The 13080-nt window shown below is 42.0% G+C and overlaps 1 protein-coding gene across 2 annotated transcripts in view; it reads left to right on the forward strand.

Moving 5' to 3' along the window:
• Positions 1-13080, forward strand: part of mei4 (meiosis-specific, MEI4 homolog (S. cerevisiae)) — a 119627-nt gene that overhangs the window by 45217 nt on the left and 61330 nt on the right. For both annotated transcript variants that reach the window (XM_041805680.1, XM_041805682.1), the window contains exon 4: positions 2501-2632. In XM_041805680.1, the coding sequence (XP_041661614.1) occupies positions 2501-2632 (132 nt within the window). The remainder of the gene's footprint in view (positions 1-2500; positions 2633-13080) is intronic.

The following is a 13080-nucleotide window of genomic DNA, read 5'->3' on the forward strand; positions in this document are numbered from 1 at the left end:
TGCTGCCATGTTGTCTGTTTGTATCCCAGAATGCATTGCAACTGGGCTGTGACAACCAATGGCAGGCTGTTTCATTGCCACATCATGGTTTGCTGAACAGAGCATGTGCACAGACTTAAAAAGTGAAGGAGAGCCTGAATGACTCATAATAGAGAGAAAGAGAGACAGAGAGGCCGTGACGTGTCCGTCTGAGTCTCTACGCTTTAAATAATGACTCACACTCCAACAATCGCAAGGACTTTTTTTTGTAAAAATGTGAATATTTTGAAGACTTTTAGTCACAGAATGACTATTTTTTTTAATTCTTTGATCACAAAGAAAAGGCAGAACAAGTTTGTTTCCAAAAAACCCTCAGTCATTAATATTCATTGTGTTTAATACATAAAAATCTTTCAGTTTTAACTCCTGATTATTTTTTTCTTTTGTCTTTATATTCTCATAACTTTATTAAAAATTCCAGTGCTATTACTGCAGCACATATATTCTTAAAGCTCATGTTGTCCTGAAGAAAAGGATGTTTAGAGCTTGACTGTGGACCACAGCGTTGATGTTTGACAAACTTTTAAAGACAAAAAGTCCAGGAGAGACTAAAGAGTTAAAAAATAACTGAGAGCTCAGAGGTTTAATGCTCCGCTCAACATGATGATCAACAGAATGCTAAAAAAACAAACAAAATTTACCAGTTTAAGACACTGATATAGTATGTCCTGTAATTCTACAAGATCACCATCACACATTTCACTAAGAGCTGCTGCTGTGTTAGAAACATGCTGAAATACGTACTGTAGTTCAGGGGTTCTCAACCTTTTCAGCCTGCAACCCCCAAATTAAGGTGTCAGAGACCGGGGACCCCTACTGTACCTGAAAATGGCTGAACACAGCCATGAACATTCAAGAATATTCATGTGCAGACAAGGTCGTCCATAAGAGGGGATAAATGGGAGTGCTTTCTGGGCCCAGCCAAACTGGGGACCAGTAAAATCATGGTCCACTGTAACATTGAGCTGTAGTATTTTAGATTTTACCCTTATAATAACTACTCTTATCAAAGAAACACATTTTAATTCATTTGTATAGTAAGTAGCCCTCGTAAAAATGTAAAAAATAGCTAAAATGGGTTAATAATGGCAAAAATGGTGGGAAAGGTGGTGATATTAGATTTTAAAAGCAGCAGAAATGGCTTAAAAATGCAAAAAAATTTGAAAAAAGCGGCAAGAAATAACCAAAAAAACTGCAAAACCAGGTGGAAAATTGGTGAAATGGGATGAAAATGGATATAAACTGGCCAAAAAATGGTTAGCTGGGGCAGAAAAAGTCAGAAACTGGTAAAAATGGACATACCAAATTGTAAAATGTGGCTTAAAAAGTGGTTAAAGGGGTTAATAGTGGCAATTACATGTCAACAGAGCCAACAGCAGGCAGAGAGTGGCAAGATTTGGTTTAGATATGGCAAAAACAGGCAGAAAAAAGTGGTGGAAAGGGTCTAGAATGACAAAAATTGGTTGTAAGTTGCAAAAATGTGTTAAAATGGGCAAAATTGGTGGGAAAAAGTGATAAAAACTGGTTAAAATCAGGCAAAATTGGTGTAAAATGGCAACAGTGTAATTCTAAAGTGTTCTTCGTTTTTAAGGTTTCTGGAGACCCCCTTACGGTGTCTCGCAACCCTCAATGGGGTCCCGACCCCAACGTTGAGAACCCCTGCTGTAGTGTCTCAGAGGCTCCACTGTTACCTCCATCCATCCATCCATTTTCTAAACCGCTTATTCTGTTCCGGGTTGCGGGGGGGCTGGAGCCTATCCCAGCTGTCATTTGGCGAGAGACGGGGTGCACCCTGGACTGGTCGCCAGCCAATCACAGGGCTGACACAAAGAGACAGACAACCAGGCACGCTCACATTCACACCTACGGGCAATTTAGAGTCACCAATTAACCCGATGAGCATGTTTTTGGTGGTGGGAGGAAGCCGGAGTACCCGGAAAGAACCCACACGTGCACGGGGAGAACATGCAAACTCCGCACAGAAAGGCCCTGACTGGGAAGCGAACCTTTATTTCCTTCCTAATGAGATCATAATCAGAAAATGCTGCTATACTGATGAATAAATCCACCTTTGGGTGCTGGTTGGATTGACCAGAGGAGGCGGTCCGAGCAGCTCACAGGCTGTGGGTCTGTTCTTTAATTATCATAAATCTCTGGCAAACTCCTGCACACTGTCTGGATTACACAAAAACTCTGCCAATGCCAGTGTTTCTGTGCAATTAAGACAATGTGTAGGAGTTTGTCTGGTATTTCAATAGATTCATCTCTGTCCTACGCTCCTGTCTCATGAAATAGATCAATATTTTTGAAGCTTCAATACCCTGTCATCCTGTCGGTTATTCAAGCAGCAGAGAATCCAGTTTGAGTCTGGTTGAATAAGAATGCATGGATTCAATCTTCTTGATGTTAAACTTGGTGAAAGTGTTTGTATCGGTGGAATCATGTTTCTCTCCTCCCTCAGCTCCAGGCTGCAGAGAAGCTGACAGAGTACCTGATCACGCTGGGGAGCAGTAGCATGTCAAAGTCCTCTCTCATCCGTCACATCCTCTCTGAAATCAGCGCTCTGGCTGATCAGCTCTGGCAGGCCTTCCAGGTAAATACCCCCACCGCTTCACCACACGTGCTCCTGCATTCACATCGGCCTCTTCTTCATCTCTGTCTGCTGCTTTTCTGTCCTGGCTCCATGACAGCGTTGATCCCTGTCTGTTTGTTTCTCCCTGTAAAACCTGGTGATTGTATTCCACCTGTTCCCTCAGTTTGACAAAGAATTTCCAAAGCTGGTTGAAAGTTTGATGTTACAGAAGTTTTTCCTTGAAAGTAGAGTAAGGATTAGGGTAAAAAAACATTCAGCCATGCATCAGGCTCTCTGTGTTTGACAGGAGACATGACATTGTAATACAGCTCCTACCGTTACTTTAATTTAAAGTAGAATGAGGCCATCTTTTCTCTCCTTTATACACCGTTTTTATATCGAATTCTTCACTCCTAGAGCTGCAGCCTTTTTGTACTGTTTCAGGTGCAAACACTCCCTTTTTTCCCTGGCCACTTCTGCACCAACACAATCACAACAGCCCCCCACCTGTTGCTTACCTGCTATGTATTCAAACATGTCCCAGTGGCTCGGACGTCCATCTGGGCCACAGAGCTGCATCCGCCCGCCCCGGCTCTCTGTGAAAGGCAGAGCTGAGTGTCAAACCACCGGGGGTTCTCGGAAATGGAAATGTGTAAAAAAGAAAAGGATACAGATGATTTCCCCTCCTCACCCCCTCCTGCTGAGCTCCCCTCCCACTCAGCAGGGTCGGTCATGCTCACTTGCGCCTGTTTTCTCCTCCTCTTCCTCAAGAGAGCCTCTCGAGGCAGCCGATGCCAGAAAGAGAATTTTATCAACACTGCATTTTTAGGGCCAAGTTAAAGAGAAAAAACAGCTGAACCCACTGTTCACTGGGGGTTTTGACAATGCAGAGCAGCCTTGTGCTGCTATTGTCTCCAACAAACGCAGCTGTAATGGGTTTTTGAGAGCACGAATCTGAAGGCTGAATCCTCCTCAAACTGTCAGATAACGGCGGAGCACCGCCATCGACCTCGCTGCTTCCTTTAAACCAGCAACTGAGAGCAGAGACATCTGGTAATAAGGGGAGGGATATTTCTAAACTCACAAGTTAATCTCCAAAACTCAAAAGATAAGATAGTTGATTCCATTTATTATTACAGCTATGACATGGAGAGTTTTCTCCCTGGAACATCCAGGTTAATGAAAAAAGACATGTTATCAGACCCCGTTATACCTGAAGGTGTTAGTTCGAGGCCTTTACTTCAATTAGGGCTGAACGATTTGCAAAAATAATCAAATTGCAATTTTTTTTACCCAATATTGCAGTTGTGATTTAATGTCATTCTACATGCCTTCGTTCAGCCAGGAACGCTCATCATACATTTGACCATTTTATTGCTAAATGGATCTACTACAGTTTTACTCGGCAGAGAAGGCTCTGCTCTAAAAACGCTCCCTGGGTTACTCAAGCAGCTGCTTTGACTTTGCAGGGAGCTCATGGCTAGAAACCCCCATACAAATAGATGTATTTATGACCATGTGTGTTGAAAACAATGACATAATTCAGAAGCAATGAATCTACAGTAGCATGAATCTGAATATGAGGGTGCAACACAGTGTTAATTTTCACAGCTATTTTTAATTTTAGTTTTAGTCTTGAAATTAAATGCATTTTAGTTTTAGTCACATTTTTGTCATTTCTACCCTTTCTAGTTTTAGTCTAGTTTTAGTCGACGAAAACTCAAAAACATTTTAGTCTAGTTTTAGTCATCTTGATGAGCACTAAACTTAGTGATTGTCAGTTTTAGTCATCACAGATCTGTCTTTGTTAGTCTTACTCTAGTTTTTGTCATGAAAAAAAGGCTGTCAACGAACATTTTTAGTTATAGTCGATGAAATTAACACTGGTGCAACAAGCCTTAGGCTATAAAGGAGGCAGCTGGGGTGGAGGAGGTCTAGCTGGCTATCAGCTGATCACAACTTTGGGTATGCCTTTGTGAACTAGCACTAAGCTTCATCAGTTTTAGAATGAACTGGTTGTTTCTGCTCATATTGCAAATTTGATGTCATTTGCTTTATTAAAGGCCATTATCATTTCTATGTCACTCATTTGTTTAAGGAAAACATATATACAACATGAAAAGGAGGATTTCTTTAAGCCATTCTAAAAAAATTGAAGCTTGAATTATTGCATAATATGTGTAAAAAAATGTCTACTGCTGCAAATATTAAATTTATTAAACTGGAGTTTTGACACATTTCAAGTTAAAGAAATATTGCAACTTGTGCGATTTGTAAATTGCAGCAGGCCATATTGCGATGTAATCTAATTTGTGATTAATTTCCCAGCCCTAGCTTCAATCCTGGTATAGGATTATGTCTCCTCATCATTACAGAATGGCCCACAGGGCCCCAAACGTCCTATTTTGAGGGCCCCTTAACATAATTTCAGCTACCTGCATTAAAGTAGTACACATGTGTGTTATATACAAACAAAAACAAATTTACCAGCTTTGAAAGATACACTAGAGCAGTGATACTCAACGCGTGGCTCTTGAGCCACATGTGGCTTTCTTCTGATGATTTGTGGCTCTTTTTTGTTTTCATTTAGAATTTTTTTCACCCAGAAAACTTTAAAAAAGGTCAACTTTGACCTCAGAAATTATCCATTGCAAGCTATATTAATCAGTTTGTTTCCCACTCGTGTGCAGCTGGCTTTTATTGTCAACCTTAATGGGTTTTTTTTGTCTGAATATTTCCATTGTCCTTATTTTCAATTTTGTTCCCCTTTTTCGTTTTTCTTTTTTTTTGACACATTTAAAAAATTTTCTACTTTTTTTTTTAAAAGATTTATTTTTGGCCTTTTTGCCAGGACAGTGGATAGAGTCGGAGACAGGGGAGAGAGCGGGGAGAGACATGCAGGAAATAGTGCCACGGGCCGGACTCGAACCCGGGTTGCCTGCGTATATGGCATGCGCCTTAACCGCTTGGCTACCGGCGCACTATAAATTTTCTACTTTTTAAGAACATTTTGCCACTACTATTTTCCTACTTTTGGCCCTTTAATGTATTTATATATATATATATATATATATATATATATATATATATTATTTTTTTACCAGTTTTTGCCTCTTTATCCTCCTTTTTGCTATTTGCAATTCCCTAACCCCCCTTAAATGCCACTTTTGCCACCTATACCATTTAAGCTGCCTTTTGCCATTGAATGTCACTTTTTTCCCATTTTTGTCACTTTTGCAGCTTTTTTGTCCAATTGAGTCACTTTTCACTCATTTTTTTTCCACATTTTTATCGATCTTTAACCATTTTTGCCTGCTGTAACTTATTTTTCTCCCCATATTTGCCAAATTCTGCCTCTTTTGCACCTTTTCACCCATTTTTTTCCTCTTTGGAACATTTTTTGCCACTTTAACCCATTTGCCACTTTTTGCGGCTCTTGCAAAGGTATTTTTCAACAGTTTGGCTCTTTGGTTGAGCAGGGCTGAGTGACACTGCACTAGATGGACAAAAGTATTCGGCCACCTGACCATTCCACCTGCAGGGACTGTAATGACATTGCATTCTAATCCACCTTTTTTAATATGGAGTTGGCCCCCTAGCAGCTCTGACAGCCTCCACTCTTCTTGGAAGGCTTTCCAGAAGATTCTGGAGTGTTTGTGTGGGAATGTGTGTCCATTCATTCTGTAGAGCAGGGGTCATCAAGTACATGTGCACAAGGGCCAGATTTAGTCTTGACAGAGTCCCTGGGGGGCAGACTTTCAAATGAAGAAAAATTAAATCTATATTTTGTGCTGATTAACATATTATATTATTAGTATTTGTATTTTCTTTCAAAACCAAGGACTTTTTTCGGCATTACCATTCAGATCTATCCCGTTATAATGCCTTAGCCCACAGGGAGACCGGCATGCCCACAGAATTGCCTGGGCTCCTGAAAATCCCAGAAAATAAGCCCTCATCAATTGTGATTTAGCACCAATATGAACTCATGTTTCACACTTTTAACTATGTCGCTGCCTTTTCTGCAACATTTTGTGCAACTTTTAACCCATTTTTGCCACTTTTTGCTATTATATCACTTCCTGCCTTTTCACTGCTTTGCCATTGGTTATATTTGCACCATTTCCCCACTTTTAACCCATTTTTGAAACTTTTTGCCCTTTTTTGCCTCTTTAACCCAATTTTTGCCATTCTTTAACTCCTTTAAACCACTTTTCTTTCCTGTCTTATCTCCTTGTGCCACTCCTTTATCCATTTTTGCAACTTTTCATTACTATTTAACCCATTTTTGCAACTTTCAGCCCATTTTTGATATACTTTATGGCCCTTTTTTCCTTTTATACTAATGGTTTGCCACATTTTAACCTCTCTTCACCACTTTTCCTGCAAGTTTTTGTCCCTTTGTGCCACTCCACCATGCTTGAACCCATTTTCACCATTTCATCTGGCCGTTTTTGCCGGTTTTAACACTTTTTTTAATATTTACTTCAGTATTTCAGATGACTTTATAATTGTTTTCCATGTAACATAAATGTCTCTGATATGGTTGCATTAACACTGAAATTCTCTGTTTATGCCTCAGAAACACTTGAATACTTAGAGTCTTATGTTGTATGATGGTTTTGGTGGACCCCAGATGATTTTTGGGTCTCAAACTGGGCTGCAGCTTACTGAAGTCTAGGAAAGGCTGCTCTAGTGTGTTAGCCCTAGAAATACAAATAAGGAAAGCTTTTCTGTTGCAGCTCACTTGAAAATGTCAGGACATTTCAGTATTTTTTATATATTTGTTTAAACCTCTGAGGAGAGTCCACTCTCGTCTTATAGATCATGTGATGTCAGTACACAAACGAGTCTTATTGTTCCCGTCATCAGCAACTCCCTGGTTGGTCTCCTCCATTGACCTTGACCTTGCGTCTTACGGTGGCCCATTGAAGCGTGTCCACCCCCTACCATCCAGTCCCCTACCACTCATCTTTGTTTTTCTAAGGCCAAAGACAGACAAAGACATTGCTTCTGAAGACTCGGTGTGTTTGAACAATCAGTTAGTCGACGCTCTGATTGGCTTGGAGCTCCATGCCTGCCTCTCTCTTCAGTTCGTTCACCCCGGTGCTTGAGGACGTCCCAGGGGGAGAGTCTATGCCTCCCATTATGTAAAACCGCGGAGCAGACTACATCTATATTCACATTAACATTTTATGCTCCTCGCTCCATGTGAATGATAATGAGACCAACTTCTGAACCCTCAGCCCTTATATCACCACCACTGAAGGCAAAATGTTGAAGCTGAGTGTGAACTGAAAGAGCAGGAACTTAACCAGTAACATAATCCTCACTGACAAACGAGAATATTTCAGATCTGTGTAGGTTTAGAGCATGTTTCTGCCTCCAGTAGGCTCAGGTAGTTCTTATGAGAGACGGGAGTAAAAGTTAACATTATAGGAAGGAGCCAGTGTTTGTAACGCTCTCTTTTTAAAGTCACCAGTCTCCAGTGACAAAAAACTAGGCTTGTACTTCTTCACAGAGGTCATGGTTTGAGTCATACCTTGGTTTTTTGGGTCACGGTTTGGGTGAGGCCCTGGTTTTAGGGTCATGGTTTGTGTCATGCCTTGGTTTTTGGGTCATGGTTTGGGTTGTACCTTGATTTTGGGGTCATGGTTTGGTCTTAACTTGGCTTTGGAGTCATGGTTTTGGTTAATACCATGATTTTGGGGTCATGGTTTGGGTTGCACCTTGGTTTTGGAGTCATGGTTTGGGTTGTTCCCTGGTCTTGGAGTCATGGTCTGAGTTTGTACCTTGGTTTTAATGCCATGGTCTGGGTCGTACTCTGGTTTTGGAGTCATGGTTTTGGTTGTACCCTGGTTTTGGAGTCATGGTTTGGGTCCTTCCCTGGTTTTGGAGTCCTGGTTTTGCTGGTACCCTGGTTTTGGAGTCATGGTTTGGATTGTACCCTGGTTTTGGAGTCATGGTTTGTATGGTACCATGGTTTTGGAGTCATGGTTTGGGTCCTTCCCTGGTTTTGAAATCCTGGTTTTGCTGGTACCCTGGTTTTGGAGTCATGGTTTGGGTCCTTCCCTGGTTTTGGAGTCCTGGTTTTGCTGGTACCCTGGTTTTGGGGTTATGGTTTGGGTTGTACCCTGGTTTTGGACTCATGGTTTGTATGGTACCTTGGTTTTGGAGTCATGGTTTTGTGTGATACCTTGGTTTTAGGGTCATAGTTTGGATCATACCCTGATTTTGGAGTCTTTGTTTTGAAGTCATGGTTTGGGTTTGTACCTAGGTTTTGGTGTCATGGTTTGGGTTCATTCCTTGGTTTTGGTGTCATGGTTTGGGTTCATTCCTTGATTTTGGGGTAATGGTTTTGGTTGTTCCCTGGTTTTGGAGTCACAGTTTGGGTTTGTACCTCTGTTTTGGTGCCAAGGTCTGGGTCGTACCTAGGTTTAGGGTCATGGTTTTACCCCCTACATTTATCTGGTATAATAATCTTTTAGAAAATAAACATCACAGAAGAAGAAAATCCTGCTGTGTCAGCTTTTTTCTAACCGTGTCCTTGTTTTAGCTGTCTGTCCTGAGAAAGCCTCCCTCCTCTCCTTTCTCTGTAGCGATGATTCTTTAATGTTTTCAGACACTTTAGTAAGAACCAGAGGCTGTTAGGGGCAAAAACAGCTCTTAATGGACCCTCTTTGATTGGGCACATTTACCCCCAAGGATTATGAAGCAGTCTGCTTGAGTGTTTTAAAACCTGCCTACTCAGCATAAAGAGTCCAGAATATGTAAAAGTAGGTGAGAAACTCCTGGAGGTAGCCTTTGTTAGGGAGCTTACAGTGACATTAGACTGAGAGTGCCTCTGCAGAGGACCCACTGGGACTCCTGTGGGAGTTTACCTCCACACTGACTGTGAGTTTGATGTACTCCCCAGGCTGAGTCCATGAGCAGACCCGCGTCTCAGATCTTTGTCAGCAGCAGCAGCCTCCTGCCCCTCCCTCCACAGATCAGATTGAAATGTTCTTTGCGTGGAAAAGTGTCATGGCTGTGACACAGGAAAACTGAGCGATGGTTCCTCTGCCTGCCTTTTGTTCAGTCACCAGGCTGCACATTTTTGTTTTTCAATGTCAGGATCAACAGGATTATTAAAGGGAGTGAACACTGGTTCAAACGAGGGCATCTCTGCTGAAAGAAATCAAGGAGAGACTCGGGTTTTAAAAAATAGAGTTGTTTCTGCTGGTTTGAAAAGAACCAAACCAAGACTGCATGAAAAAGAGCATTCTTTGGTTGTAGTTCCGTGACTTTAGTTCTGATTTAAAGCTAAAGTCCATCAGGAGACTGTGGACAGTATAATAACCACCCTATATAAGCCATATGTATTTATGGAAATCATTCAGCAACCATGGTAACAAGCATGTGCGTCACTACATGCTCTCACCTTATCTGAACTGTGAGTGTTGTTCCGATGTTTCATTAGGTCTGTTAGAAAATGTGTAAATTTACACGATGCTCCATCTGTCTGCGTTTGTTTGTCATTATGTATAGAACTGGAGTCCATCTGCTGTCTAATGAATCAAATAATGATCCTTCAGTTATCTCAGAGGAAGCACTGTCCTGACAGGCTACCGAGCTCTGTGTGTGGACATAAAGCTTTCAATTAGGAGTGGGCGGTAGAGTGATACTCTATCCTGGGATGATTTAAAAAGGCCACGGTATTGGCTGTTTGCAGTCATGTGATCCTGAATGTCTGCTGGGGGTCGGCCCCCTACGCTGCAGTTACCATCAGAAAATGAAAGTCAAGGCCTGGGGGCCAAATCTGGCCCATGGTGCAGTTATACCCGGCCCACCAGATCAAATCATATTTATATTAGAACTGGCCCACCAGTATGAGAAAGTAAACAGTAAAAATAACTGGATAAAAAGTAGGGCTGGGTATTGCTAAGAACTTCATGATTCAATTCGATTTCGATTCTCTAGGTTGCGATTCAATTCCATATCGATTCGATATTGATTTAAATGCTTTGATGTTGATTCAGTAAGAAGGAGAAATACACACATGACCTGTTGACAATATTTAATAATTATTTTCATGTCCATGTGAACATATGTGGTAGGTCACCTCACATTTTTTAGCAATCTGAAAATAAAAATTTGCACAATAGTAACTTACTTGTGCATAAGGAGTACAAAAGTAAAAAACATGACAGTTCTGTATAAACACTGAAAAAGTAAAGGGCATGTAAACTTTAATAATATTTCTTTCCTCTTGGAAATTGTGATAAACCTCACATAACATGGTCATGGTTGGTTGTTGTTTGGTCGAGTGCGGCCTCCGTCCATACAACGCAAATCACACGCACAGTGACAGTGTTCAGACACCTGCCTTGACTGGCATATGAACTTCAGTGACATCCCATTCTTAATCCAGAGGGTTTAACATGATGTCGGTCCTCCCTTTGCAGCTATAACAGCTTCAACTCTTCTGGGAAGGCTTTCCACAAGGTTTAGGAGTGTGTTTATAGGAATTTTTCACCATTCTTCCAAAAGCACATTTGTGAGGTCACACACTGATATTGGACGAGAAGGCCTGGCTCTCAGTCTCCGCTCTAATTCATCCCAAAGGTGTTCTATGGGGTTGAGGTTAGGACTCTGTGCAGGCCAGTCAAGTTGATCCACACCAGACTCTCTCCTCCATGTCTTTATGGACCTTGCTTTGTGCACTGGTGCACAGTCATGTTGGAACAGGAAGGGGCCATCCCCAAACTGTTCCCACAAAGTTGGGAGCATGGAATTGTCCAGAATCTCTTGGTATGCTGAAGCATTCAGAGTTCCTTTGACTGGAACTAAGGGGCCAAGCCCAGCTCCTGAAAAACAAGCCCACACCATAATCCCCCCTCCACCAAACTTTACACTTGGCACAATGCAGTCAGACAAGTACTGTTCTCCTGGCAACCACCAAACCCAGACTGGACCATCAGATTGCCAGATGGAGAAGCATGATTGGTCACTCCAGAGAAGGCGTCTCCACTGCTCTAGAGTCCAGTGGCGGCGTGCTTTACACCACTGCATCCCACACTTTGCATTGCACTTGGTGATGTATGGCTTGGATGCAGCTGTTACCATGGAAACCCATTCATGAAGCTCTCTACCACTGTTCTTCAGCTAATCTGAAGGCCACATGAAGTTTGGAGGTCTGTAGCCATTGACTCTGCAGAAAGTTGGCCACCTCTGTGCACCATGACCTCAGCATCAGCTGACCCCGCTCCATCATTTTACGTGGTCTACCACTTGGTGGCTGAGTTGCTGTCGTTCCCAATGGCTTCCACTTTGTTATAATACCACTGACAGTTGACTGTGGAATATTTAGGAGCCAGGAAATTTCACCACTGGACTTGTTGCACAGGTGGCATCCTATCACAGTACCACGCTGGAATTCACTGAGCTCCTGAGAGCGAGCCATTCTTTCACTAATGTTTGTAGAAACAGTCTGCATGCCTAGGTGATGATTTTATACACCTGTGGACATGGAAGTGACTGGAACACCTTATTTACATTATTTGGATGGGTGAGTGAATACTTTTGGCAATATAGTGTAAGTCTCCGTAGTTGTGCAGAAGTGGATCACATTTGTCCACTGCTGGGCCGTCTTCTCTCTGACCTGTACGACTCTGGCAGGGAGTTTTCAGAAAAATGTTTGCGCCCAGGCAAATCTCATATTCTGGGTTAAGTGTGTTTATGAGATTTTTAAATCCTGGCTTTTCAACAACACTGGGCTCATGTCTTTAGCGACATGTTGTGTCACTGCCGCTGTTATCTCGGCATCATCTTGCGGCGTATTTTAATGATTAACATGCAAGTTCAACCTCTTCCTTTTGAAATCTGACGCTGGATGACAGACCCAGCGCTGTTTCTCGTTGTCCAGCTCTGAATGCAGGTAACTCACCACTAACTCGCCATTATTGCTCTGTTTACTTCTTTCATACCCCATGCTTCTCTCTCTTCCACTGATACAAAAATGAGCCTGTGCGGAGGAGAGTTTGTAGGATGGGCAGGGGAGTGAGCGCTCTGCTGTGGGAGATGTGTTCAGGGACAATTGGAAAAGCAAAATTCAGCGAGAAATGCACACTGACGGCTCAAAACTTGCACATAATTTATACTCGATGTTCACAATATAGTATACATAGTGCATGGCAAAAGCCGTGATACACCAAGCATACTTGATATCTCTCCAAACCATATCCTAGAGGGGACCAGACCCTGACTTAAACCCTGTCCAACATCTCTGAGAGGACCTGAAAATATCTGTCCACAACAAAGTAAAAATTACAGTTTGCTTTTACCAAACCTCACCTGTAGTTTTACCTCTTCCTCTTCAAATGATTCTGATTGGTTCTCTGACCTGGAACAAGTGTTTTAACTTTCAGGATTGATCCCCCCTGATGACAGTCATGGAATCTGGCTGGTCTACCTGTTTTACAGGGTGTTTA

Source organism: Cheilinus undulatus, linkage group 14 (genome assembly GCF_018320785.1).
Source record: "Cheilinus undulatus linkage group 14, ASM1832078v1, whole genome shotgun sequence".
In the NCBI taxonomy this organism is placed as follows: domain Eukaryota; kingdom Metazoa; phylum Chordata; class Actinopteri; order Labriformes; family Labridae; genus Cheilinus; species Cheilinus undulatus.